This window comes from Sciurus vulgaris, assembly GCF_902686455.1.
Source record: "Sciurus vulgaris genome assembly, chromosome: 3".
In the NCBI taxonomy this organism is placed as follows: Eukaryota; Metazoa; Chordata; class Mammalia; order Rodentia; family Sciuridae; genus Sciurus; species Sciurus vulgaris.
In genome coordinates, this window is record NC_136463.1 from 160353098 (window position 1) to 160377408 (window position 24311).

The 24311-nt window shown below is 39.8% G+C and overlaps 1 protein-coding gene across 3 annotated transcripts in view; it reads right to left on the minus strand.

Annotated features, from left to right (window-relative positions):
- PLEKHM3 (pleckstrin homology domain containing M3) overlaps nucleotides 1-24311 on the minus strand; it is a 162700-nt gene that overhangs the window by 102701 nt on the left and 35688 nt on the right. For all 3 annotated transcript variants that reach the window (XM_079130585.1, XM_079130586.1, XM_079130587.1), the window contains exon 3: nucleotides 17657-18592. In XM_079130585.1, coding sequence (XP_078986711.1) covers nucleotides 17657-18592 — 936 coding nt within the window. The remainder of the gene's footprint in view (nucleotides 1-17656; nucleotides 18593-24311) is intronic.

The following is a 24311-nucleotide window of genomic DNA, read 5'->3' on the forward strand; positions in this document are numbered from 1 at the left end:
ACAAAGGCCATCTGTGAAGCAGAATCTTTATTACTCTGCAATTCTATGGCAATTAAAGAAACAAGCAATCTGAATACTAATTGGCTTAAAATTTAAAGGTATCCTATAAGCTATTTGGTGAGGTTTTGCTTTTGTTTCGCGCTGAATATTTACATAGCTAAGATGGCTTTGACTTGTAGGGCCCATGTTATACTAACAGTGCTAAAAGTAATATATTTAAATAAGAAGTGAAGGGAATATCATGTGGAGGTAATTACCATTGATTGAAAATATAAACTTGCTACACTACAATATTTGTCTAATCTCATGGAATGTTGTTATTAAGATTATAAATTGTGTTAAATAAATTAATAAATACCAAGTAGATTCCAACTCACATGGAGAAATGTCAAGATTTATTGGCCTTTCAGGTAAACAATGATTGAGAACCTAAAGTCAATATTTAGTCAAAATTTATCTTGAAAGGCAATAAATCTTGATTTTTGCTAAGGTGAGTAAGTAAACATGTGCACTGTTCTAGAGATTCTGCTCTAGATAGCCACCTTGAGTCGTAAATAAAAAGATCTGTAACAGATTTTCACTTCCAAAAGTTATGATTTAAGTTGTTGAGTTATTTATTTATTTTCTGGAAGTACTGTGGATTGAATCCAGGAGTGCTCTATCACTAAGCCACATCCCCAGTCACTTATTTAAGATTCATTTTGAGACAGGGTCTCACTACATTGCCCAGGTTGGTCTTAAACTTTTGATCCTTCTGCCTCAGGCTCCCAGGTAGCTAGAATTACAGGTGTGTACCCTGCGTCCAGCATGTTGGTAAGTCACTTACAATTTTTCTTGTAAGATACATTAATAGTAGTGTTTACATTAGTGTAAGATAAGTTTAATGATGCAATGTTATAAATTTAGCTTCTAGAATATTTAAGTCAATCTAAATTTAATATTTTTTCCATCTTGTTTTCCTCTTAATGGTCCATGACTAGATTTTCTCATTTACTTTGGTTTGTCTGTTGTTTCCCCAACGATTTTCAAGAAAATGATGAGCAATTTAAAAACCAAAATAATAATAAAGAAGTAAACGGATAAATGTATACATAGTGCTTTATAGGCACTGTTATAAGAATCTTCCATAATATACACATGCTCATGTGCCCATAAGAATATATTCATTTGATCTTCATATTAATTCTATGAGGTAGGTATCATCCCCATTTTGCAGATTTAAAAAACTGGCAGAGAGTGATAAAACAGTTCGGTCCACAGTTGTACAGATTGTGAAAAGGCAGAGCTCGACAGAAGTGGCTGAAGTGGCACTTGATGAGCAACATCAAGGAACTACAAAAATGAATTTTCACACAGTTATTTTATGAGATATTACAAAAATTGTCTCCTTGTGGATGATCCAAATGACAAGGACAGAAATTAATTTATACAGAAGAACATGATTTAGTTCATTAATGAATTTAGTCTTGGGCCTTACCAGCATTACCATCCCCTCCAAACGCATTTGGTGAGGTGGGGAGCAAAAATGCAAATCCACAAGGTAGAAAGCAAAAGATAATAAAAGACAAAGGAGGAAGCAATCACAACTATTTGTGGAGATCGAAAAAGGTGGCATAGGCATGGGGACATTTGAGCTGGAACTTGAAGAAAAAAGATTTTGTAAAAATGGTATCAGGAAAGGCTGAAATCAGAAAAATAGAAGCATGTTTGGAAAACACTGCATATTCTAATTATCCAAGGGTCATAAGTAGAGGAATGTTGGGAGAAGAGCTTGGGATGATAAAGAGAGGCTAAAACATAAGAATGCCAAATGCTCAAGGTGAGGGGTCCTTACTGATCAATAAGATAAAGGAATAGCTAAGTTACCTTGAGCAGGGTAGAAATCTAAGTTTTGATTGGCTTAATTGATAAGAAAATACTGGGAGGGGAGAGAACCAGTTAATAAGTTATTGCACCAGTCTAAGCTTCATGAAGTGGTAGGCTTGGGAACAGCAAGGAGGAAAAAGGAGATATTACAGGAACAAAATACAAACAATTTGGCAATTGACTGATGTGAGGAATCTGGAAAAGGGACCATCAAAGATGCCCTGATGCTCTGAGCTGTGAGCATTACATGAGCTCTATCAGAGAAGCAGGTGGTTGGGGTGGTTGGGGAGGTGGAGTGAGAATAATGTTGTTTGGGGTATTTGGTCCAAAAAATCAGAGTTTAAAATTTGAGCTACCAGGTCAACTGATGTCAAAAGCTGAGTTTATTAAGAATAATTGCCCTTTACTATACAAAGCAACATAAATTAGTGGGATTTTTTTTACTTATTATTGAAAGCATCAGATATATTTGATATGGGATGATGGTTGGTGAGGGTCCGAGTTCTATAACCTACTATTTTTAGTTAAATCAACCCATGAAGATGGAGAAATCTTGGAGTATAAAACGTTAAGTGGTATGAATCAATCTGTATTTCAGCAGAAGACATTTATTATTTTACAAAGAAGTGATAAAAAGTTGAAAGAGGAAAATAGGGCAGTTGGCAATCCTTGTTTCTTGATGGCCCAGTGGTTCTCAACCAGGGGAGTTATCTGTCCCAACAGATATTTTTGGTTGTCATAAAAGGGCGAGTGGGAGAGTTACTGGCATCTAGTGGATGGAGGTCAAGGATACTGCTCAACATCCTACAATGCACAGGACAGCCCTGCACAACAAAGAATTCCTCAGTCCACATGCCAATAGTGCCACTGTTGATAAACCCTGTGACAGTACCAAGACAAGAGGGTGGAATAAGACTTCCATATACTGAGCCTACTTAATCACTTTTCTCTGCCAGTGATGGATATGACATCTAGGAAGAGCCTTTTCCCCAGTTCTGCTTTCTTATAGGAAGAAAATGATTCTTGCTGCTCGGTTAGTTTCAAGAAGTATCATGAAAGAGGCTTTGTCCATACTGTACCATTACCTTCTAGATGACCCACTAGTAATGATCAGAGTCAGGTTTGGGGCTTTTCTCCTCACACATTAATCCTTTGGGTAAAACACTTGCCAACCAAGAACTCTTACATGAAATATAAGAGCAAAACCAGAAAAGTTCAGCTATGCTGTTTCAGACATACAAGCTGGCGCTGGTGGAACAGATAGTCCTTCCTCCCAGTTTATCTCCTTCTGTCAGTTGTATCTAAAACATGGGGATACTAGGACTCCTCGTACCATCTCCTATAATCCCAGACAGGGAAGAGAGGTCAACCTCACTGTCCTTGTGAAAAGGTACATGTTTGGACAGGCTTTGTGGAACTTATGCACTAAGAACTTTGGGGGAAGGTGTCTTACTAAATAAACTGTCTTATTCCAATGTTCCCCCCAACCAGTGCTGAGTTAGAAACAGAAGCAAAAGGAGAAATAATAATGTTGACACTGTCTCTTAACTTTATATTTTGTTCATCATGGATTGTTTAGAATTAAATTTTAACAACATTAAAGAACTATTTTGTCTTGTTTGTCAAGGTTTTTTGATGCCCCCTTAAATTCTGTGTCTAAAGCAAAGACCTCACTCACCTTACCCTAGTCCCAACCCTTCTCTCAACCCTTTTATTTCACAAGAATTCAATGTATGTCCCAATTATGTCCTTTCTACAATGATTTCCCCTGGTATTTGATATTATATTAAACCACCACTAACTCTCTTTTTGTGGTCCCCAGGTATATCTCTATTAGGATGCTTGGAAAGGCCAATAACTCCTACTGGCTTAGAAGTCCAGATTAGTTTTTGGTTGACCTAGGAAGCAACCTGTCTTTCCTAACTCTGTTTCTTAAACTTGTGTTTTCTCTCAGCTTGGATTTAGAAGTCACATCTTACATTAATCTCATCAGGTCTGTAGTTTGATCACATGCAGTGCCTCTCCAGCATCCCCCTGACTTTTCTTTCACGTCACTCCCATTCTTAACACCTGCTTCTCTTATATTTTACAAGCATCTCATCTCTTTGAACTTTTCAGTATCTTTAAAACACAATCTTTCCTCTTCTCTGCTAAAACCTTTGAAAAAAACCCTGACAGCATCTCTTAGAGTAATGTCTACTTGAGCTATTTTGGTAATGACAACAATTTGATAAAATTAAAGTCATGAGAGTGGATCTGAGTAGTACTAGGAACAGTCTCAAAGTGAAAAAGATTACTTTCATCAGCTTCCCGTAAATCCATGTTTGGATTTCTTCATTTTCACCCCAAACCAAATTCTTTATGTTCTGTGGGAGTTAGAGAATGCCTTCGTTTGCTTACCCCCTTTATTCTTTTACCTTATGCCTTCTAATTTCTGTCTCTCTAAACATGTGACCATCTCCAAAGCTAATCTTCTAACTAAATGTTTAGTATTTGAAGAGAGATTATAATAGATTATAATGGGCTTGGTAGGCAAAACAAAAATGCCTACAAGTGGGAACTTCTATTCTCTGGTCCTCATGTTGCCATTTGAAAGGCATTTCCCTGCTTCTCTTTACATCCCTTATCCAACCCTATGGGTAGAGAAATAAGGCAGCTGACTGACTGATAAGTTTAGGACACCGGCATGCTCAGCTAATCTTTGGGGAAAAGAATTTTTTTCTGCTGTATTAACAGCGTGGCTTTAGGAACTCCAGCTACCACACCACGTGTGTCTACTATTTTGTCTGATTGTCGTTGTCAAATTTAGGGGTCTATTACATAATAATAAATGTGAACTCTAAATGTGATATTTTGATCTCCATATTCCTGACCTCTTTGTTAGCCCTGTAAAATCCCTCAAGGATGATGGCTCAGACAGCATCAGTAGTGGGAGCGGGAAGGAAAGGGGAAGATGATCAGAACAACACAAGCCCTCCGGGTAAAGATCATGGAGAAATGAGGATTATGGAGAGAGGAGGTGATTATCAGGTACCTTTTGCTCAAGCTAAAACTCCTCATCCTAATAATAAATGAAAAACATCATTTTCCCCAAAGCATCCCATCCATTGATAGGTCACAGGAAGACTTCTCTTAAAGAAATCACTTGGGGGACCTCCCCATATTTTCTGGGCAAAAATTCGGTGATATTGCATATCACTTTTGCTTCAGCTAGTATTTTATAACATTTGAATAGTTGCCCCTAGCCAAGGCAGTTTAATCTTCCCTCAAGATGGTGTACTGCAGATGCCGACCCACAGGACTGGAAAGGTGGGCTCCAGGCTATTTAACATCAGTGGCAGGTCTACAAAGGGTAGACCAAGTTCTTATGCTTCTAATTTATTACTTAGTCTACTGGGTCTAGATGCTTCCAGTCATCACATCAAGTGTATCTGAAATTTTGTCTGGTCTCTAAGAGTCTAGGGTTTGAGAAGATCATTTTTATGGATGGAGATGGAGAAAGAGACCAAGACTTTCAAAGTTTATTCCTCTATGTCAGAAGTACAGGCATGGTTATTTGAAAGGGTAGTGATTTTCAGCAAGACTTTTGGTTCAGCTCTTCATGATTTACTTACTTTACTAAAAAAATATGAAGAAGACAAAACTCTTGGTACCTGGTTAGAATGTGACTTTCAATATTATAAGAAATTGGCATGAACTCACATCTTAGGTTTTAGAATATTAGTTTCCTTCTAGAAATGGTATATATCACAAGTCAAATTTTGTTTCAGTTGAAAGTAAGAAAATTTAATTTTATTGGTTACTTTTATATCCACTAAAAGGAAACAACCTCTATATTAAACCAAGATCTGAGAGCAGTATCTGGGTTAGAGAGTGGGACCACAAAATCACTGGACATTATCCCACCACCCTGAGTTGAGGCTCAGGGAGGGCTACAGCAGGCTGGGCAGCCCAGCGTTGGTCAGTTTCTTGTCTGCCTCTGAAGCTGCTTGGTTCCAGAAGCACCCTGGAAGACACCACCATAAACTTCCTTTCCCCAGGTGGATGCAGTCAATGCTGAAAGCTGCACCACAGTAACTGATTGGAAATGAGAGGACATGGCAAATGGAACAAGGCTTCCTCATTCTTTGAGGGGCAACCACATACAATGTTCATCCTCCTTTCATCCATGCACCATTTTTGTTGTGGAAATGGCCCGTTCAGTGTCCTGTGCCACTGCACAATAAATAATTTGTCTAGGCTTTGACCTTGGTTTCTGGTAGTGCTTCTAAAACTCTGGAATTTTCCTAAATGATACAAGTGTCTGCTGTTTATGAGCTCCTTAGATAACACCCGAGTTTATGCTAATGAGTCATTCATGGTGAATCAGTAAAGAGCTTCAGGATTAGGTCTGATCAACCTATGATAAGAGGACTGGGTCTTTGGCCAGCCTAACCTCTAGGGAGGAGAAGGAAGTTGGAGGCTGGGTTCTATCACATGGCGATTGGTTCAGTTATACCTACAAAATGAAATCCCACAAAAAAGTCCTGACACTGAAGCTCAGGGGAACTTCCTTACTGAACTCACTGATGTGATGGGAAGGTAATCTACCCTGATTACATAAGGAGAAGGAACAGAACTATGTTTTGGGGGCCCTCCTAGACATTGACCTCTAAGTCTCTTCATTTGGTTGTTCCTGATTTATATTCTTTACAATAAAACTGTACTTGTTAAATATAGCATTTTCCTCAGTTCAGTGGGTTTTTTCTAGCAAATTGTGAACCTGAGTGTGTTAAGGGAATCCCTGAATCTGCATCCTGTCAGAGCAGAGGTGGCCTGGCAAACCCTAAACCTGTGACTGGTATCTGAAGTGGGAAAAATCTTGCAGAGGACTGAGCCCCTAACTTGTGGGATCTGGGCTAACTTAGTGCTAGAATTGAACTGCAGTATATTGAATGCACAAATATAACAAATATGTCAACTAAACTCTGACAATGCAATTCTCAGAGCAGGGGATTGCAACCTCTTTGAGGAATCCAAGACCCACTAAGAGGGGGTATTATGGTTAAGTGAGTTTGGAAATGTTGCATTCATCCCTCACTTTGGCATAATAAAGACTCTGAGAGAACTTGTAGTCAAAAAGTTTTTAAAAGTCCCTGGAAACCTGCAAGATCTTAACTGGTTTGCCAAAAGGTAAATGTTAGGATCATCATTTATCAGTAATTTTTAGCAACCTAGATGATCAAGTACAGAATATGTTGATTTTATCTACAGATGATTTAGGATTCCTAGAAGATGGTGAAAGCAGGAAATTCAATGGTGGGAATAGACAGCAAGAGTGCAAAACAGAAAATGATCAGAAATATTTACTATGTATTTACTACTGTGTGCCAGATGCAGAACCAGGGAGATGGTAATGGACTAGACCAATGCAGAGCCAGGTGCATTGTGCGTACCTGTAATCCTAGCTATTTGGGAGACTGAGGTGGGAGGATGGCCTGAGCCATGAGCTCAAGGCTAGGCACAGTAATGTAAAAAACTTCTCAACAACAACAACACAAGATGGAACAAGACCAACACAGCCCTTGTCATCATAGCATCTGTAGTCAAGTGGAGGAACCAGACATTAAATAAACAATTACACAAATGACAATATAATCTCAGTTATGACCAGCACTAGAGAGGAGAGAATTTAATAACCAGTATGAGAAACTTAGAAGGTGTTCTTGAGGAAGTAGCATCTAAGTTGGTGGTAATGTGGGGATGAGGGAGAGGCATCCACACATGTACAGGTTCTGAGGTTGGGGAGGAGGTGGTGCCCCTGAGAGACAGGGAAGTCAGTGTGGCTGGACTTAGTGTGGCAGGGAAAGAACAGCAAAGGGTAAGCAGAAACTGAGAAGGACAGGTCATGGAAGGTAGCTGGCGTTCAGACAGAAAGAAGTGGGGAGCCCGGAATTGCTGTGAGGAGAGGACCACTAGGGTCAGCCTGAATTGTAACAATCACACTTGCTGCAGGTGAGACGAGGTCTGGGAAAGGCCAGAATGAAAGCAGGAAAGGAAAGGACTTTCATGCTCTTTGTTTTTTATTAATGTGATAATTAAAAGATTTTCAGTGTTAGCATATTTGAAAGCATACACTTTTATTTCCTGCTACAAAATTAAGTTAGGTTACTCCCACACCTCAATTTCTGGGACTATCTTTGGCCCAGGTTTGTTAAATAAATGAATAATTGATGAAAATATTAAGGCCAAGAAATCAGATTTCCTTATCTAGAGATGTATTTTTAAATGACAAAATTTTCTCTAGGCAGTATAACAGACTTTAGAAAACTCTCAAACAATTCTTTTAAGGTGAAAAGCTTAGTTTTGGCAAGGAACTTAGGTAGAAATTAAGGAAGATCTTGACCTACCCCAGCCTATCCTAAAACCATACCTACACCAACTTCTCTCCCAGTGAAAGGTCAGTAAATAGAAACTTTTAACTCAATGTGGAGTCCAATGGTACATTAACACTTTCTTTAGAAGTTTAGCCAGAAATGAACATGTGATGAGAACAATGTTAACCAAAAAGGAAGCTACAAAAAGGGACGAGAACTTTCCAGACCAAAGTATAGCAACAAAGACTGGGAGAAATGAACGGCTTAAAAAAAAAAAAAAAGAGCACAGCTATGGCCTATGAAGTTCAGGAAGGTCTATCAAAAGATCCATATCTTCTGAAATTCAAAATGATTTTATTCTTCTGAAACATATCAAAGAGAAACATGTGACTTCTATGATGAGAATACCAGGAATAAATCAAAAAAGCAAATTTATATCCTATAAAATCAAAAGGCCTACTTATAAAAGTGATCAAATCTCTTTGAATTTTAGGATGTGAAACAGTTTAAGATACAAATTATATAACGTTTGATTCTTCCATAGACTCACATTACTATTTAAGCATGTTTTCACATTCTTGTACTCCACTTATTTTTATTTAAAATTATTTCTTGGACCTAGAAACTTAGACTGTAAAAAGGGTAAAAAATAAAGTAATTCCTCCAACGATAGACATCAGAGCCAAGAAAAGGATTCCCATCTCCTGCTCTCTCAGTCATTGATATTTCTACTGGTTTAAATTTTCCCCAAAGGAAAAAGGTATTACTTATTAAATGAGATTTAAGTGGAGAACATTAATCTCATTTTCTCTAATCTTCTACAGACATTCAAAGAATCACAGAATGAGAGATAAGAGAGACCATGTAGAGCAAGGCCATTCCCTCTAAAACATGCCAGACAGAGATGGAAGAGCCGGAAGGAGAGGCAAAGACCTTATAGTTCAACTATAGTGTCATAATTGCTTATTTATATGTCTGCTTCTAATTCTTCATATTCTGTGAGGATGGATAAAGGTGCTGTCTTATTTTCTATGTATCAAACATAGTGTTCAGCACTTAGTAGGACTTCAATAAACATTTGCAGAAGGGCTGAATGAATAAATCTCTTTATCTTACAGATGAGAAAACTCTGGATTAGACAAGTTAAGCATCTTGTCTTGAGGTCAGAAATTCCAGGTTTTGCAATCTCCTTGGTCAGGGTCTTGCCTTTTCACCATGGCCATGGTAAATTCAGTCCACTCTTTTGTGCTTTTGTTACCTTTATCATATGAAACAGGTAAAACAGAGTGTGCCTGTTTTCCCTTCTAAGTGGCAGCTTTCAAACATGCAGGCAGAAAACTATGTCATCCCTATCCTAGGTTATATTTGAACACTATGGTTTTTAGTCCCTTTACTACTTTATCACAAATTTGTTTTCAAAAGGCAGCATCCAGCCAGGCACCATGGTTCACAACTGTGATCCCAATGACTCGAGAGGCTGAGACCAGAGGATCACAAGGTCAAGGTCAGCCTGGGCAACCTAGTGATACTGTCTCAAATTGAAAAATAAAACAAGATGGCTGGGGATGTAGCTCAGTGGTAGAACATTTGCCTAGCACGTGTGAGGGCTTGGGTTCAATCCCAAGTCACTGGAAAAAGAAGGAAAAAAAGCAGCATTCATAACAAATTTCTGGATGTGATCTTGCTAGGAATATTATCTCTTCTTTCTAGACCTGATTTGTCCAGTCATAGGAAGCACAAATGCTCACTTCCCAGTTGCCTCGTTTGTATGCCACACAGGCTTCTGTGAAGTCAAGTTTCCTGTATTTTGTATCTATGCAGTTGATTTTCTGAGTATAAGGACAGGACTCTCTGGACTACAAACTTCATCTCATTTGTTTTGATCCATTCCCCTGGCTAGCATTTCAGAATCTCAATTTTGTCATTCTACATATTTGTTGTCCAACCTAGTTTTGTAATAGCCACAATTTTGGTAAATATACTTATGATATCTTTATCCTGGTAATTATTATCACAGGTGGCCAAATAGCATAACCATTATATAGTACTTACAGTATGCTAATAGTATTCTAAGCCCTCTAACTCAATTTATTTGCACTATAAACTAATAAGGAATATGTGATTATTTCTCACATATGAGATGACAAAATGGAGGTCCATGGTGGTTAAGTAATTTATCCTGGGTCACATAGCCAGTGAACAGCAAATCTGGAAACTCAGCCAAAAAGACTCTAGTCTTTGTTCTTAAGTCCTCAACTATGCTGCTTCTCATTATCATGTATCTTTACCTATAACCTTTTAGGCTGAAAGGGACCTATTATTCAATAGTCCTAGGGTAAAACTGCCAATCATTCACAAAACAGCATAACTATAATCTCTGATAACCCAAGCCTCTCTCTCTTGGGATGTTGCCAAATCCTCTCCTAAACAATAAACACTGCGCAGCATAGACCTGGCCTAGTTATCTGGTATCCCCCATTTTCCTCTGTGGCTTCTCAACCACAGTGTAGAGACCTGGTGGCTCCACACCATAAATATACTGTCTGTCCTCTCATAGCCTACTACATAATGGGCACACAACAGAAATCCAAATTTTATCTTTGACAGACTATTTTAAAAGCGAAGATTTTCCCTTGAATTTAATTCTGTGGAAAATATAAGGACAAAGTTTAAAATGGATTATGAGGTGGGGAACCACTTTAGCTTTCAAATTCTCTATAACAGGGACTCTGACATAAGCAGAGTCAGGGATGTACTGGCCTCCCAGCCAGTGACCTTGATAGTTGGACCCCTGGTCACCAGTCCCATCCTCCTGCTTATAACACTTCAAGTCCTCACCATCTTTTGGAGGGGGCGGATTCTGTGAGTCTTTGAGGAACACAGTCTGCACCTCTTTGCTGTGTGGCACACATGAGGGGATGAATAAATGCTTGTTGAAATGAACCCTCCACTAAAACTTCACTTAAGGATTTAACTACCAGCAACCCCTACATGTTCATAATCAGAGCGGGGGAAATAAAATTTAGCCTGTTAGCATATATACCCTAGGGATTTCTCCTCTGAGAGAAAACAATTGAAAACAATAACAAACTGTCTTGGACAATACAATGTGAGAAGGCAACAACAGATTACATAGTTCTCTCTTATCCAAGCTGTCCATATGCTGTAGCGGGCATATCTGAGATTTTCTTGTCTTTTCCTCTTCTAATTGGCTACCTGCCTATTCCCTAAGTTGGATAAATCTTCAACTTACTGCTCTTCCTACTAAGTGGGAGACAAATTTCAAAATAGTAGTAAAGATAAGAATTGAAAATATCAAGGAAAATCGATTTCTTTTTGTTTCCATCTTCATTTCCTTAGATCTGGCACTTTGATTAATAAAGGACTCCCTAATTTTTCACATGGGAATGAAAACAAATTTTGGCTACCCTAGAACCCTTTATTTTTTCCAAGAGCATAATACACAACTGCCCTTCTTGGCACTAAGAAATCAACAGATCTGCAGATTCACATGCATAATTAGCTCCCAGATCCAATTTCTCTTTTTCTTAACAATTGCTATTCTGCATGGTTTACCCCAAGGCCAATAAGTAACTAACTAGGTCCAACACAGAAATATTGCTTACTTCCAGTCTGGCAGCTATTTAATGAATAATTAACCGCCTCATACTTTCTATCAGGGATGCTTGTATTGCTAGGGTAAAGGTATCCTTTATGTCTAAGGATGTCATAAAACAGGCCTTTGCCAGAAATACGCCCTCATTTATCACATGAAATGCCATGTGGTATTAACAAGGTCGATACTGTTTGTTTAATATATTTTGCTTTCCTAGAAGCTTGAAATGATTTGTTTTTGCAGCTGTAACAGAGTTAAATTAGGGATTTATCTTTGGCTTAGCTAGTTGAGCATATATAACCAGGAGCCATTAATTATCTGCCTAGAGGCTTTTGGTCACCTTCCCACAACTTACAGCATCCTTGGGGTACTGAGTTACACCATAAGCAGCCAGATCTGATCCTCAAATAATCAGTCCTGGCTTCTTGGGGACTGAGGGGAGATATAAAACTTCTGGTCTTTGTTTCTTGCTCTGCAACAACCCCATTCCTCACCATATAAATGTTTTTAATGTATGGATTTTTAAAGTGAACAAGGAATTGAAGAGAAAGTCTTAGTGCAAAGACTAGTTTCAGCTATCCATTCTCACATATGAAAAAAACTAAAACCCACCACTTTTCTGGCCTTAAGTGCCAGTGATCTGACAAATTAGTGCCAGAAAGTGCCACCTTCTCCCTTTCTTCTCACACTGCTGTTCTGCAGGAGGAGAGCAATCCAGGAAGTTGGTTCCAAGTATGAAGTTGTCAAAAGGTGTGCTACAGTTTTCCCCTCTACCTATCTGTGAATGTCAGCCAGGGAAAAGGCCAGGGGAAAGACAAGGGAGAGAAAAGGGGAAAGGGGAAAAACTAGAGTGTAATTCGAACAAAAACGAAACACACACACACACACACACAAAATGGGGGGATGCTCCCCTCCATCCCAGGTCCTAACAACATACTTCTTTATCAGAGGTTCATTGTCAATCAATTAGCCAAGGCAGCAGGGGTCTGTGAGGTGGGGGGCGTCCAGGGAAACAATGGGCCGCCCTGTTGTATTACTATTTAATCACTTTTGCTAAATAAATAGAGCAGCCCTGAGGTGCTGTCATGTCAAGGGAATTTATAACAAAAAAAAAACTTCATTTTTCATTGGTCATTACTTTTTTCCCTTCAGGACAAGAGAGGGTTATTACTGTAGCCTTAAGTTCCATCTTTGTGTTTCTTGCCTTTGATTCCCACTCGGACCCTGCCACTTTCTGGCACTAATTTGTCAGGCTGAACAAAGAGGGGATTTGTACCTCCTGTAAGGTCTCAATTAGGAATGGCTTCTGCTGTATTATGTGCCATTCAGAGAAGACACAATGCCGGTAATTACAGGAATTTGCACTAAATGGCTGAAGAATTCACAGCAAACCCCCCCCCCCTTGGGCTTACCCCTCCCAAGGGCTGGAGGCAAGAAAAAGGAAAGCAAAAAGCTCTTAATGCCAGAAAGATGTAATTATCAACAGCAGTCCCAAGAGGTTAAACAGCAGCCAAAGAAGTAAAACCATAAAAACTGACATTGTGAAAATGGTGTAGGAGATCCCTGAGGCTCACTGTATTCCTCCCTCAACATGTTCAACCTCAGTTCAGAATCAGGAACATTGCCCCACAGTGGGCCATCCAGTTTTAGCTCCAGATTACAAAACAGTCACACAGGAATGCTTTCAAAGGTGAGTTTTGCATCTCTGTCACACCTATAAACAAGTCCCAGGGCCCTCAATTGTTAAGTTTCTTGATTGCTGGGAAATTATAGGAAAAACATCTGTGAGTGCTAGTGCCAACAAAGCCATGTCTCTATTGAGTGTAAACAGGTAGGTACATATGTCAACTTCCTAAAGAAAACACAGTGGCTGCCTTGTAATCTACTTTCTACAGGATTTAAGAATAACCACTTACAGAGTACATATTTCATAAATATTTTAATAAGCTAAATAATCATTTGTTTTAGCATTACTATTTAAAGATCACAAATTCCCTATTGCCAACTATAATTTTGAATTCTAACCAGCAATTTTACTAAAAACACATACTTCATTTTCTGCTACAGAGGTGTTCCTCAAAAGTTGGACTGATGCACTTCCAAATTAACAGTTCTTCAATATCATTTCCAGCATGTGCTCCTATGTGCAAAATTCTTCTATGACTTCAGGGTGAAACTTTATCAACTGCCTACTTTTTTTGGTAGGAGAAAAATGATTGATTTCATTTAGTTCAACCTCAGACCACCTCTGACCGTTCTCTGATATGTGGGCCCCATTTCTGTGCCTCTTGGCATAGCTGCCTTTTGGCAGTCACTGATGGCATTTTTTGGTAAAAACTTGTGTTTCCCAGCAGACTGCAAGTTTCCTGAAGGCAGGGACTTTTATCTTCTTTCCGGCAGTACAGACCTGTGTGTCTGGGTGCACCCAACTTTCTGGGCAAATAATAAATAACAGAATAAATAGACATTTAGTTTTCAAATTTCAGGAAGGAGGGCTAGCAAGTGAAAAGGCCCTGGAGGCAGGCAGGACCACTATAAGTTTACGAACCAAGACCACAGTGGTTAGGGCTTCCCAAGCACTGGCAGCCAAGGAGCTGGAAAGGAAGTTATGGAGTAATCACATACAATCAAATATAACTATCAAAAGTCCAAGCACATGCTAAGAAAGATACAGTTACATATCGGCATGTATTTTCAAAACCATAACCTCAGACATTTTTGGATAGTCATGGTCCACTTTCTCTTCAGGGGCTCTTTAAATTTTAAAGAAGGATATAGAAAAGTCTCCACTTATATAAAGAATTTAGTGAACTAAGGCCAATAGTACTATTTTATAGACTTAAAAGCCAGTGCTTGTGGCTCCCCTGAATAGCAACTGAATGACATAATAAGGAGCTACTCAGTGCAACCTTCCATATTTATTCATCAGGAGCTACTCAGTGCAATCTTCCATATTTATTCATCCAAACTATTTAAAGGGGGAGGAACTGCATATATATATATGTGTGTGTGTGTGTGTATATATGTGTGTGTGTGTGTGTGTGTGTGTGTGTGTGTGTGTGTGTGTGTATATATATAAACTTTTAGCTTAAAGAGACACACTAAAGCCATGAAAACCTGAATTAGCTTCTCCTTAAAACAGTGCACAAAGCCAAAACTCACTAAAACTAATATATTGAACTTTGGGGCATTTTGGAAGGTAGACATACTATGTAACCAGACTTTTTACTAAATGTGTCTTTTTATGAGAATGTAAAGTTAGACAATAAAGGTACAAAAGGAAGAAGCAGCTGGTTTACATTAACTGTGTTTCTCAGAAACACAGGTCAATTTTTACTGTTCCATCTGTTATAATAATCTTTGATATAATGAACAGCCTCCCAAGTAATTTAAAAAACATCCAGAGCTTTGCTTAACAAGTTTTTTGCCTTTTTCTTTTGATATTCTGCCCCCTACAGGAGATAATGTGCTCCTGCCTGCGTCTGGAAACCAATATTCCATGTGCTGGCATTAAGAATGAAAAGCTCACTGGTAAGCCACATGTATCACAAAACAACTGAATATAGCACTCTCTGATGGAAAAGGTGGCATTTAAATGAAATAGATCAGTTTTTGCTTTGGAATGGGCCACATTATTCAAATCAGCATTATCCCCACCTCAAAATTAGACACCTACCTGTACCCTATTAGTTCCAAACCAAAGCATAAAGGTAAAAGCTGAGCAGAATAAATGAACTGCAGACTTGTCACCCTACCCCCTGGATTCACTTCCCCTACTCTTTCCCTTCCCCACCCTATCCTCCAACCAGCCAAATTTAGGGAGCATCAAATTTAGACAGCAAAGAGAGGCATCCCATCACACAGAACCTAAAGCAGCTACCAGAAAGTCCTATGCCTGACCATTCTATAATAGTTTCTTCTTTTCTACTTGCTTCCCTCTCCTTGCCTCTTTCCACCTCTCTTTTGTCTTTTTCCAGTTTTCTTTTCTCCTACTGCTGGACGCAGTGGGCTCTGTCTGACATTTCTCTTTCCTCTGATTGCTAAGAACACTATGTTGCAGTACAGAACAAGGGCAATGCACACTCCATCAGGAAACGAACTTCTGAGAGGAAGGTGAATAGATACAACTAAGTGACAACCTTCGTGTAGCACCTGAAATTTTTCTCCACACTTTTACTATATGGATTTGTGATTCAGATATGCTACTCTCTACCTTGAGAACGAAACGGAGCTGTTCTCCCTTATTCCAATAAGACAACAGAGTTGTTGACTCTCGATAATCTAATGCCACTGAAGTGTACCATAACTCCACAGAGTAAGCACAATAAATTACTGTCAAATGCCTAAACATTGAAATAAAATGTGTACCAGCAATAAGAAGACACCAAAATACCAATAATTTTTTAAAAACTGTATTTAAACTAGCAACTCCTTATTTCAAAACCATTTTCCGAGCCAGGTGTGATGGCACACACTGTGATTCTAGTAGGCTGATCCAGTAGGACCCAAGTTCAATGCCAACCTGGGCAACTTAGCAAGACCCTATCTCAAAATAAAAACTAAAAAGGGCTGGGAAGGTAGCTCAGTGGTCGAGTGCTCTTAGATGCAATCCCCAGTACCAGAAAAAAAGAAATTTCCAAGAAGCTGTCTGACTTAACACAAAGTCTGTCACATCTGCAGATACATGCACATGTGTCTTCTTAACTGGCTGGGTACTTCTCATCTCTCCAGTCCCACCGTGCATGTTTCTGCTCCATAGTCACTAAAGTCCTTGGGGCAAAGCAAGGATTATTCACTTAATCCCTCCCTTTAAGTAAATTATTCTTCAGTAGAAAAGACCATCATCACAACTAACTATATTTAAGTTGTGGATTTTCATTTTGCCACCACTGGCTTTTTTTCAAAGCAGGGACAAGAATAAAATTTTAAATATGGTCTCAGCTTGAGGTGAGTTTCTTGCTCATTCTTAAACAACATTCTTAAATCTAATGGACTTGAATTAAAACCTTCCCCAATAGACTTCCAATTAAGTTTTTTTTCATGGTAAATTTATTATCAAATATTGTGGGGTTTAATAAAAAGGAAAATTTTGATTTCATTTTTAGTAAGTCCCCCCCCCCCCCCATTTTAGGTTTGGAGGAAGTAGTAAGAATAAGGAGTAGAGAAGCAGCAATGAGGTTTTAAGACATAACAGAGTATTAGCCTTGAACTCCAATTTGTGTTTCACCCTTACAGATAGCCGTTTGAGAAACCCTAGGCTTCCTCACGATGAGCCATAGGCCCATTGTGACTTAGGAGTCATCTGCTGAATAATATCTACCCTGCTTTTAGCCATTTCCACATTTTCTGTCAAGGCTGACTTTCCAGATTACACCTTAACAGGATTTGACAAGGTCATGATCAATGACAGTTACTGACTATGGACATTTTCCTTGCCTAAGGAGTGTGAGTACTTAGCTTTGGATTGAATGTCTCTCATGAGAAAATCTGTGACAGCCATAGTCACTGTGACTTTATGCAAGTAGGCAGAGGAAATGGAATCACAGGCGACTCAGGAAACCTAAATTCCAGTCTGGTTAGACTTCAGCCAAGTCATTTTGATTCAGTGGGGTACATCATAGCTATTTCTATTTACCAATGTGGTATGAGGATAGACAAGTTTAAAAACAAAACAAAACAAACTCCTTAGAGGAGAGATGCTTTTTTGTAAACAGGAGATATCTGTGACTGTCTTACTAAGGGAGTTTAAAAATGAATTCCAATTACAGGTCTCAGGATTGCTCTTTAATAAGCTTTAGGCTGAAAATTTGCTCTGTACCTGCACATTTGAAACTCTGAGCAGTGAGTCCTCGTTCCAAAGACAAAGTCGTCAGAATGCTCAGGAAGCTGGTGGTCACCGACTGACGTTTGTTCTTCCTGAGTTCCTGCCCGCCCAGCTGATCCTTGGGCTTGCTCCTCAGTGTGACTTGCAGGTTTTGCTCTGAACTCCTCGCAGCATTGGCAGCTGTCTTCAGAGCCTCCATCCATTCCTGAGCCCTCTGCCTGGTCTCAGCTCGGAGGCGGAGGACATCTTGAGGGAAAATGACTTGAAAGCAAGAGTCACAGCCATCCAGGTTGTCCACCTGGACAGCCAGACACACATCCACGTTGTAGCTCAGCAAGGGATCCTCGTCTAGCTTGCCAGGCTGAAAAGCCATAAGGTAGGCCTTGCTCAGTACAAACGTAAATGCCTTCCAGTTGTTCTGGACAGTTAGTCTGTAGAGTGTCCCTGATTTGAGGATGTTTTGGTACTGTTTGGAGCTATCCAAGACAGGGGATGGTGGTAGCAGCCCACAGGACTTCTCTTGTAAACAATGATTCTGTGTATAGTCAACACGATGACCGAGCCCTGGTGAGTTTGCCAGCTCATCCTGCCGTCCCATGTAACCCGGCACAGCAGCATGGACGACTTCCCAAAGCTTCTGCCCCCAGTCCAAAGCCTCCCACGGTGACTCTGCCTTTAACTGTAGCTGAGTGTTGTCATAGAGAACGGTATCCACCATCCTGGCCTCAAGATTGCCCAAAACAGAGATGCTCTGGAAGTGTGAAAGCTGGTACGTGGCATAGGGGTTTTGATTCCCACTGCTGTCGAGGCTATAGAAGTACAAGTTGTAAGGTGACAGTTCTGCGTAACAGCTTTGCCAGTAACTGTCGTGGTCCTTCCTAATCTCCAGGTAACCCTTCTTCAGAATGTTTGGGAATGTCTGCTTGTGTTCTAGAAAGAAAGAAAAAAAAAAACAGAGGCAAAGTATTAATTCGTTATGAGAAAGCAGGCGCAAGAGACCAAACAAATCAGGAGTTGATATCTTCATGGTTCAAACTAAACCAAGTATAAGTGGTAAAATTCCAGGATGGTATCTGATTGGTAAAGTGTAGCTTGGGAAAAATCTCTTGTCTAAAAACTGAACTACCTTGATGAATAAGTACAAAAGTAAGTAATGGGGTCTGTGACATCAATGTGACATGAAAAGGTCTGTGCAGAAAACGGCAATACTAGAATAACAGTGATGTGGAAAACCCTGTAGGTCTAGGACCCATTCATACTCTTCCAGGATTCCTTGCTTTCTAGGTAACAGTCTACAGGGTACCTAATACATGAGAGAAAACCTGCCACAAGACCCGATTCCCTGCTAATTCTCTTATCTTTCCTTAAGTTCATGAGGCCAGGAAGGGTCAATGAAAAAGAGAGAGCTTGAAATGTGCTGCTCATAAATTCCCATTGCTCAGAGTGCCCGCTAGTCCCCAAGTCAGTTCACGGCCTCTGTCTCATAAGCCCCGCTCTAGTTCACTTTTGGCCTCTGCTTACGGGTAGTTTTCTCTCGAAGCCTGAATGTGCTTATGCTGCTCCCCTGGCTTGCAATGCTCCTTCCCATTGCCTCAACCAGCAACTACACCTCTGCCTTCCTTCAGAGAGTCTGTCCTGACCTTAGCCCCTCCCCCAACTCATAAGCACACACCTCTCCCTGGGTCAGTATCAGGTGTCCCTACTCTATTATTCCTCTTTCATGGGTTCTTAACAGGCTGCATGATAAAAGTTTAGTTAAATATCCAAACAAATAAAATACATTTTAAAGGGTGTTTTTCAAAGTCTGCCTTTCCTACTGGATAGTAAGCTCTTTTCATTTTTATATCACAGCATGCAGTATTATGCCTGGTACTTAGTAGGTGTTTCATAAGTACTTGTTGAATTAGAAATCAAGCTTCTAGCACAATGTCCAGTGCATAGTATGTATAGTTCTCTTCCCTTCTTCTTTTCTCCATTTCTATTTTACATGTTTAACTAATCAAGCCATTTGTAATCCATGATGAGCTGCAATATATATCAGTTTAGTACTTTAGTAAAAGAGAACTGTCACTCAAGGGACCACATGAGACTTTTATCAGACATGACAATGACAGCCGTGCAAGAGGAAGCACTCCTTCCTGGTAGAGGTTTTAATTTCTGAGATGTTTCTCAATCTCCGCTGACACACATAGGAGACAGTCAAAAACTAATTGAGTCATTCCCTAAAGAAGGCAAGTCATACACCCAGAGGATAAAATTTTTGCTTTTGACTACAGAAAGAAAGAGTAAGATCTTGATCTTAACATAGCAAACCAAAAGAGAAAAGGAGAGAAATAAGGCAGAGAAAAGCCTATTTTATCTGCTTTACATCTCTGGTCCTGACATTCATTAGTAATTCTGTGGTAACTCAAAAGCCATTAATTTCTTGCAACCCACACTAATCCCTTTGTAGAGAGAGATAATGGATGCCTATTCTCAGGTTATCTTTCTCTTCTGACAATGCAATAAGGGAGGCATTGCTGTTAGAGACACTGTTGCCGCCTCCCCACTCTCCTTTCCATCAGGCACTGACGACAGACAGTTCAGCCGTCTCCATAATAAGACTTACGACCATGTGTGCCTCTATCCTCAACCGTCCTGTGACCCAGCAGCTTAGCCATGAGTCCCTGAGTAAAATAGAAACTACCTCTCTGCTTTTAGTTAGAAATTTTCATCTTCTCTTTTTTACTTTCCTGAGAGCTTTTTACAACACCTACCATGAATTAGAAGTTCAACTTTAATTGAGCCCCAAACCCAGCAGCAAATCTGACCTAAACATCACTTCTTTCTGACTGCATAAGCAAGGGTGGTAGAGGACAGGTTGGGTCGAGGGAATAAATCCTGCCAGGGAATCTCCAAAGTAGTAAGGCTACAGGATGCGACATGTTCCAACACTGCTTTCCCACCCACTGAATGCAGTATGTCTTATCTCTGTTCCCCCACCTTGGCTTCAGTCCTTTGTAGATGGTGTGTTAATCTAAGAAAAGAAAGGGTGTTCATCACAGAAATGGTCTATTCTTAGAGGCTGCAGATGGAAGTGGAATCTCTTATAAAATAAGAATCAAGAAGACAGCAAAGGTGATCAGGAAACTACTCACTGGGGTACCTCTTGCTGTTGGGGGGACTGTTTATGTCATAACTTATTAATAGTTTGCATATGATATATCAATTATGTTTGACCTACAGAGGGCTGGAGAACTACTATTTCCCTCTAATCTCTACCAACTGCTACTTTCTATTGGATCTGAAGTTTATTTTTAAATATTTTCACTACTGACAAATCAGAAGCTTTATAAACTTAAAATTTCATTAATTTGCTATGGTTCAAAGTTTTGTTTCCCCAGACCTTGTCATTTAAACTCATTTAATTAACTCCTCCACATATTCTCTTTCTCTTTATTTTTTTGGTGGTACTGGGGATTGAAGACAAATACTCTTTTAAAGTGTTCAATTTCACAAATGAATAAAAATTTAATCTTAACTATTAAAAGTGATTTGTATCATTAACAAGATTTTCGTCACTTCCCCAGCGAAAACACAGAGATGATCAAAATAAATCACTGTCCCTATGAATTTCATAATGAAACTACAAGACAGAAATTACTCATGAAAAACCAAAACACCAGCCTAGAACTCTTCATTTTCCCCCTGGTCTCCACTTCAGCTAGTACAAGACCTGGTTCGTTCCTCCTCAGTGGAGATCCCTTCTCCCTCTCCTCCTTGTCCTTACAGTCCCCAGTGCATTGGTTTCAGGATGATAATTGCTACTGACTGAAAAGGAAGAAGGGAATGTTCTGGTTCAGAATCTGTTTCACTTCTGTGCTGCCAAACCAGCAGCATACCTCTTTTGCAGTTACATCCTCTACCAGTTCTCATAAAATTTTCCATTCTCATGGCCACCACCTTCATCAAGGTCTGTTCCTCCTCTGCCTGGGTACATCAAGTATTGTCACCAGGTTAAGCTTTTTAGGTCTCATTGCCCTTCCCTGCCCTTCCTCAGGCCAAAATTCTTCACAGGTTTCAGGGAGCCATAGAGTAAAGTCCACACTCTTTAGTTTGGCCTTAAACATTTCGATATGGAAAATTTCAGACACACTGAAAGCATGCAGAAGAGTAAACATGAACACTAAGTACTTCCCACTCTGCTTCAGAAGCCTTCAAGTTTCTGACATTCTTTTTCAGTTTCTCCCACCCCTCTCCAACTCCTGTTTTTCATGGTTTTTAATTTTTTCTGGAATGTTTGAAAGCAAATTCCAGACATTTTATCATTTCACCTGTAAATATTTCAGGGTATATGTTTAATCTAACAAAGTCAAACTTCAAAATCCATATATGAGGCACAGGGAAGATGGTAGAGTAGAGACAACCCCATTCCAAGTCATGCAGTGGCTTGGGACCAAAGTAGTGGGTGTACAGCTTCTCAGCGAGGTGGGTAAAACAGGGATTACACTACAATTCTATATTGGACATTCACAGTGGCTTAGAGACTCAGGAATTTGGGTATAACAAGCAAAGAAGAAAGAATACACTGGAGCTGACCTGCCTCTACCCTGGCAGGGAAAAACAGATGGCAGTATGGACTCAATCACAGAGAGAAGGAGAACACAGATTTGGTAAGGAAAAACCTAAGATCAAAAAAAGCTGCCTAGGGGCTGTGGTTTTAGCTCAATGGTAGAGTGCTTGCCTAGCATGTGTGAGGCACTGGATTTGATTCTCAGCGCTACATAAAAATAAATAAAATAAAGGTGTTGTGTCCGTCTACATCTAAAAAAAGAAAAAAAAAAAAGCACTGCCTAAACTTAGCTGATCCAGTGACTGAACTGTACATGGGTACTTGAAAAGAATGCTCAGTGTCTCAACTGGCCACAGACAGCTGAGGTAGAGCCATTTGGGGGCAATCTCACTGCAGGGGCCCTCCCGGGGAAAGGAGATCCGAGCAAACTCTGCCATAATATCCCAGCAGGTGCCAACTGGGTATCTTAGGGTGTGCCTAGCTGAACACAGGCATAGGTGTGGAAAAGTTTGTACCCATGGGGATTCAAGTGGGAAGGGCGAAGGCAGGCCCCACTAGCTTCTCCTCTATGGTGGTGGCTCACATGAGCATCTGAAGAGGGCCAGGAGTCTGAGCTGGTGGGGGTGAATACACTTGGGGACTAAGCCCAGGAAGGCTGTTCTCATGGGCAGCAGTGAAGGGAGGATGAGTATCTCCCTGCCACGATTGAAATTCTTGAGGGCTCCTAAGAACTGGACCCATATCAGAGATCAGCTACTGTCTAGCCCTAGGGGTGGTCAGATCTAATCTCTCCACAGAAGGCCCAATCCAACATAGCCCCTGAGGCCTGATTAGACCTTAGCCCCACCTGCTGGAATGCCCCTCACACAACTCTGCAGAAGCTGTATCCTGGGAGTGCATGGAACTGGTCAAGAGGACAAAATGCCAACTAACAGTACTAACCCCTCCCACCTCCCTCTGGTGAGAAGAGAAGCTGAGTGTTATATCAAACAGCTTCAATCTTAGGCTGCTCCAAATGGCAGCTCAGGGAGCAACACAAAAACAGAAAGGGGTTAACAGCCCCCTCCCCTTGCTCTATCTGTACATAACTCAAGAAGTGGAAAGAAAAACTGTTGGACAGTGACCACTCAATCTGGTCAGCTATTGTGACCACCTCAGTGGAGAAGATTCCTTCATTCTTTATCAAGGATTTTTTTTTTTTTTTTTTTCCGTGTGTGCGTGTGAATTCTTGCTGTGCTGATTGGTCAGGAACCTATACACATACAAGTATTTGTTTCTTTTTCTTTCATTTTTAGCATTTTTAAAATGTAGTGTTTTTTTTCCTTGCCTTGTATTTTCAGGGTTTGGGTTTTTTGGATTTTATATTTTGATTGGTATGAATCTATATCGTGTACAACCATAGAAACGAAATGATGTATCCCATTTGTGTACAATGAATCAAAATGCAGTCTGTAAAAAAATTAAAAGATAAATAAAAAAATTTTTAAAAAGAAAAATTTTTAAAAAGTAAAAAACAAAAAAGTTGTATGTTTGTTGTTGACATTAGTGACACTCCTGGCTCCCTCCTCCCTTTAAGAGGGACTAGAAAGAGATTGGGACACTTCAAGATCACAGAGTAGATCCTGCATCTGTGAAATACATCTCCGCCAAGCAACAGCACACACAATCTAATCCCACCTAAGCCCTGATATTACTCCAAAATAAAGAAGTGAGGAGACAAAAGTCCCAAACCACCAGAAAGAACAATTCAAGAGAGGTCTCAGCTCCCATCCCTTGGCATCCACTCATGTATCAAAAACAGAGTGAAATTCTAGAACAAATAAGATAATTACACATGAAAGAACATGCATAAAAAAGAGGAGAATCCACTTCAACTTATGCACAAGTCCAAGATCTCTGAAAACATGGGGAAATGGACAAACAAATCTGCCCCCAAAATCTACACTCCTTCAACAAAGGATCTCACTGATAGTGAGGTGGACAAAATCCCAGGGAAAGATTATTAAAAAATTGATTATTATAATATTCAATGAAATAAAAGAAGATCTAAGGAAGGAATTAAAACCTCAATTACAGGAGACAAAAGACCACATTAAT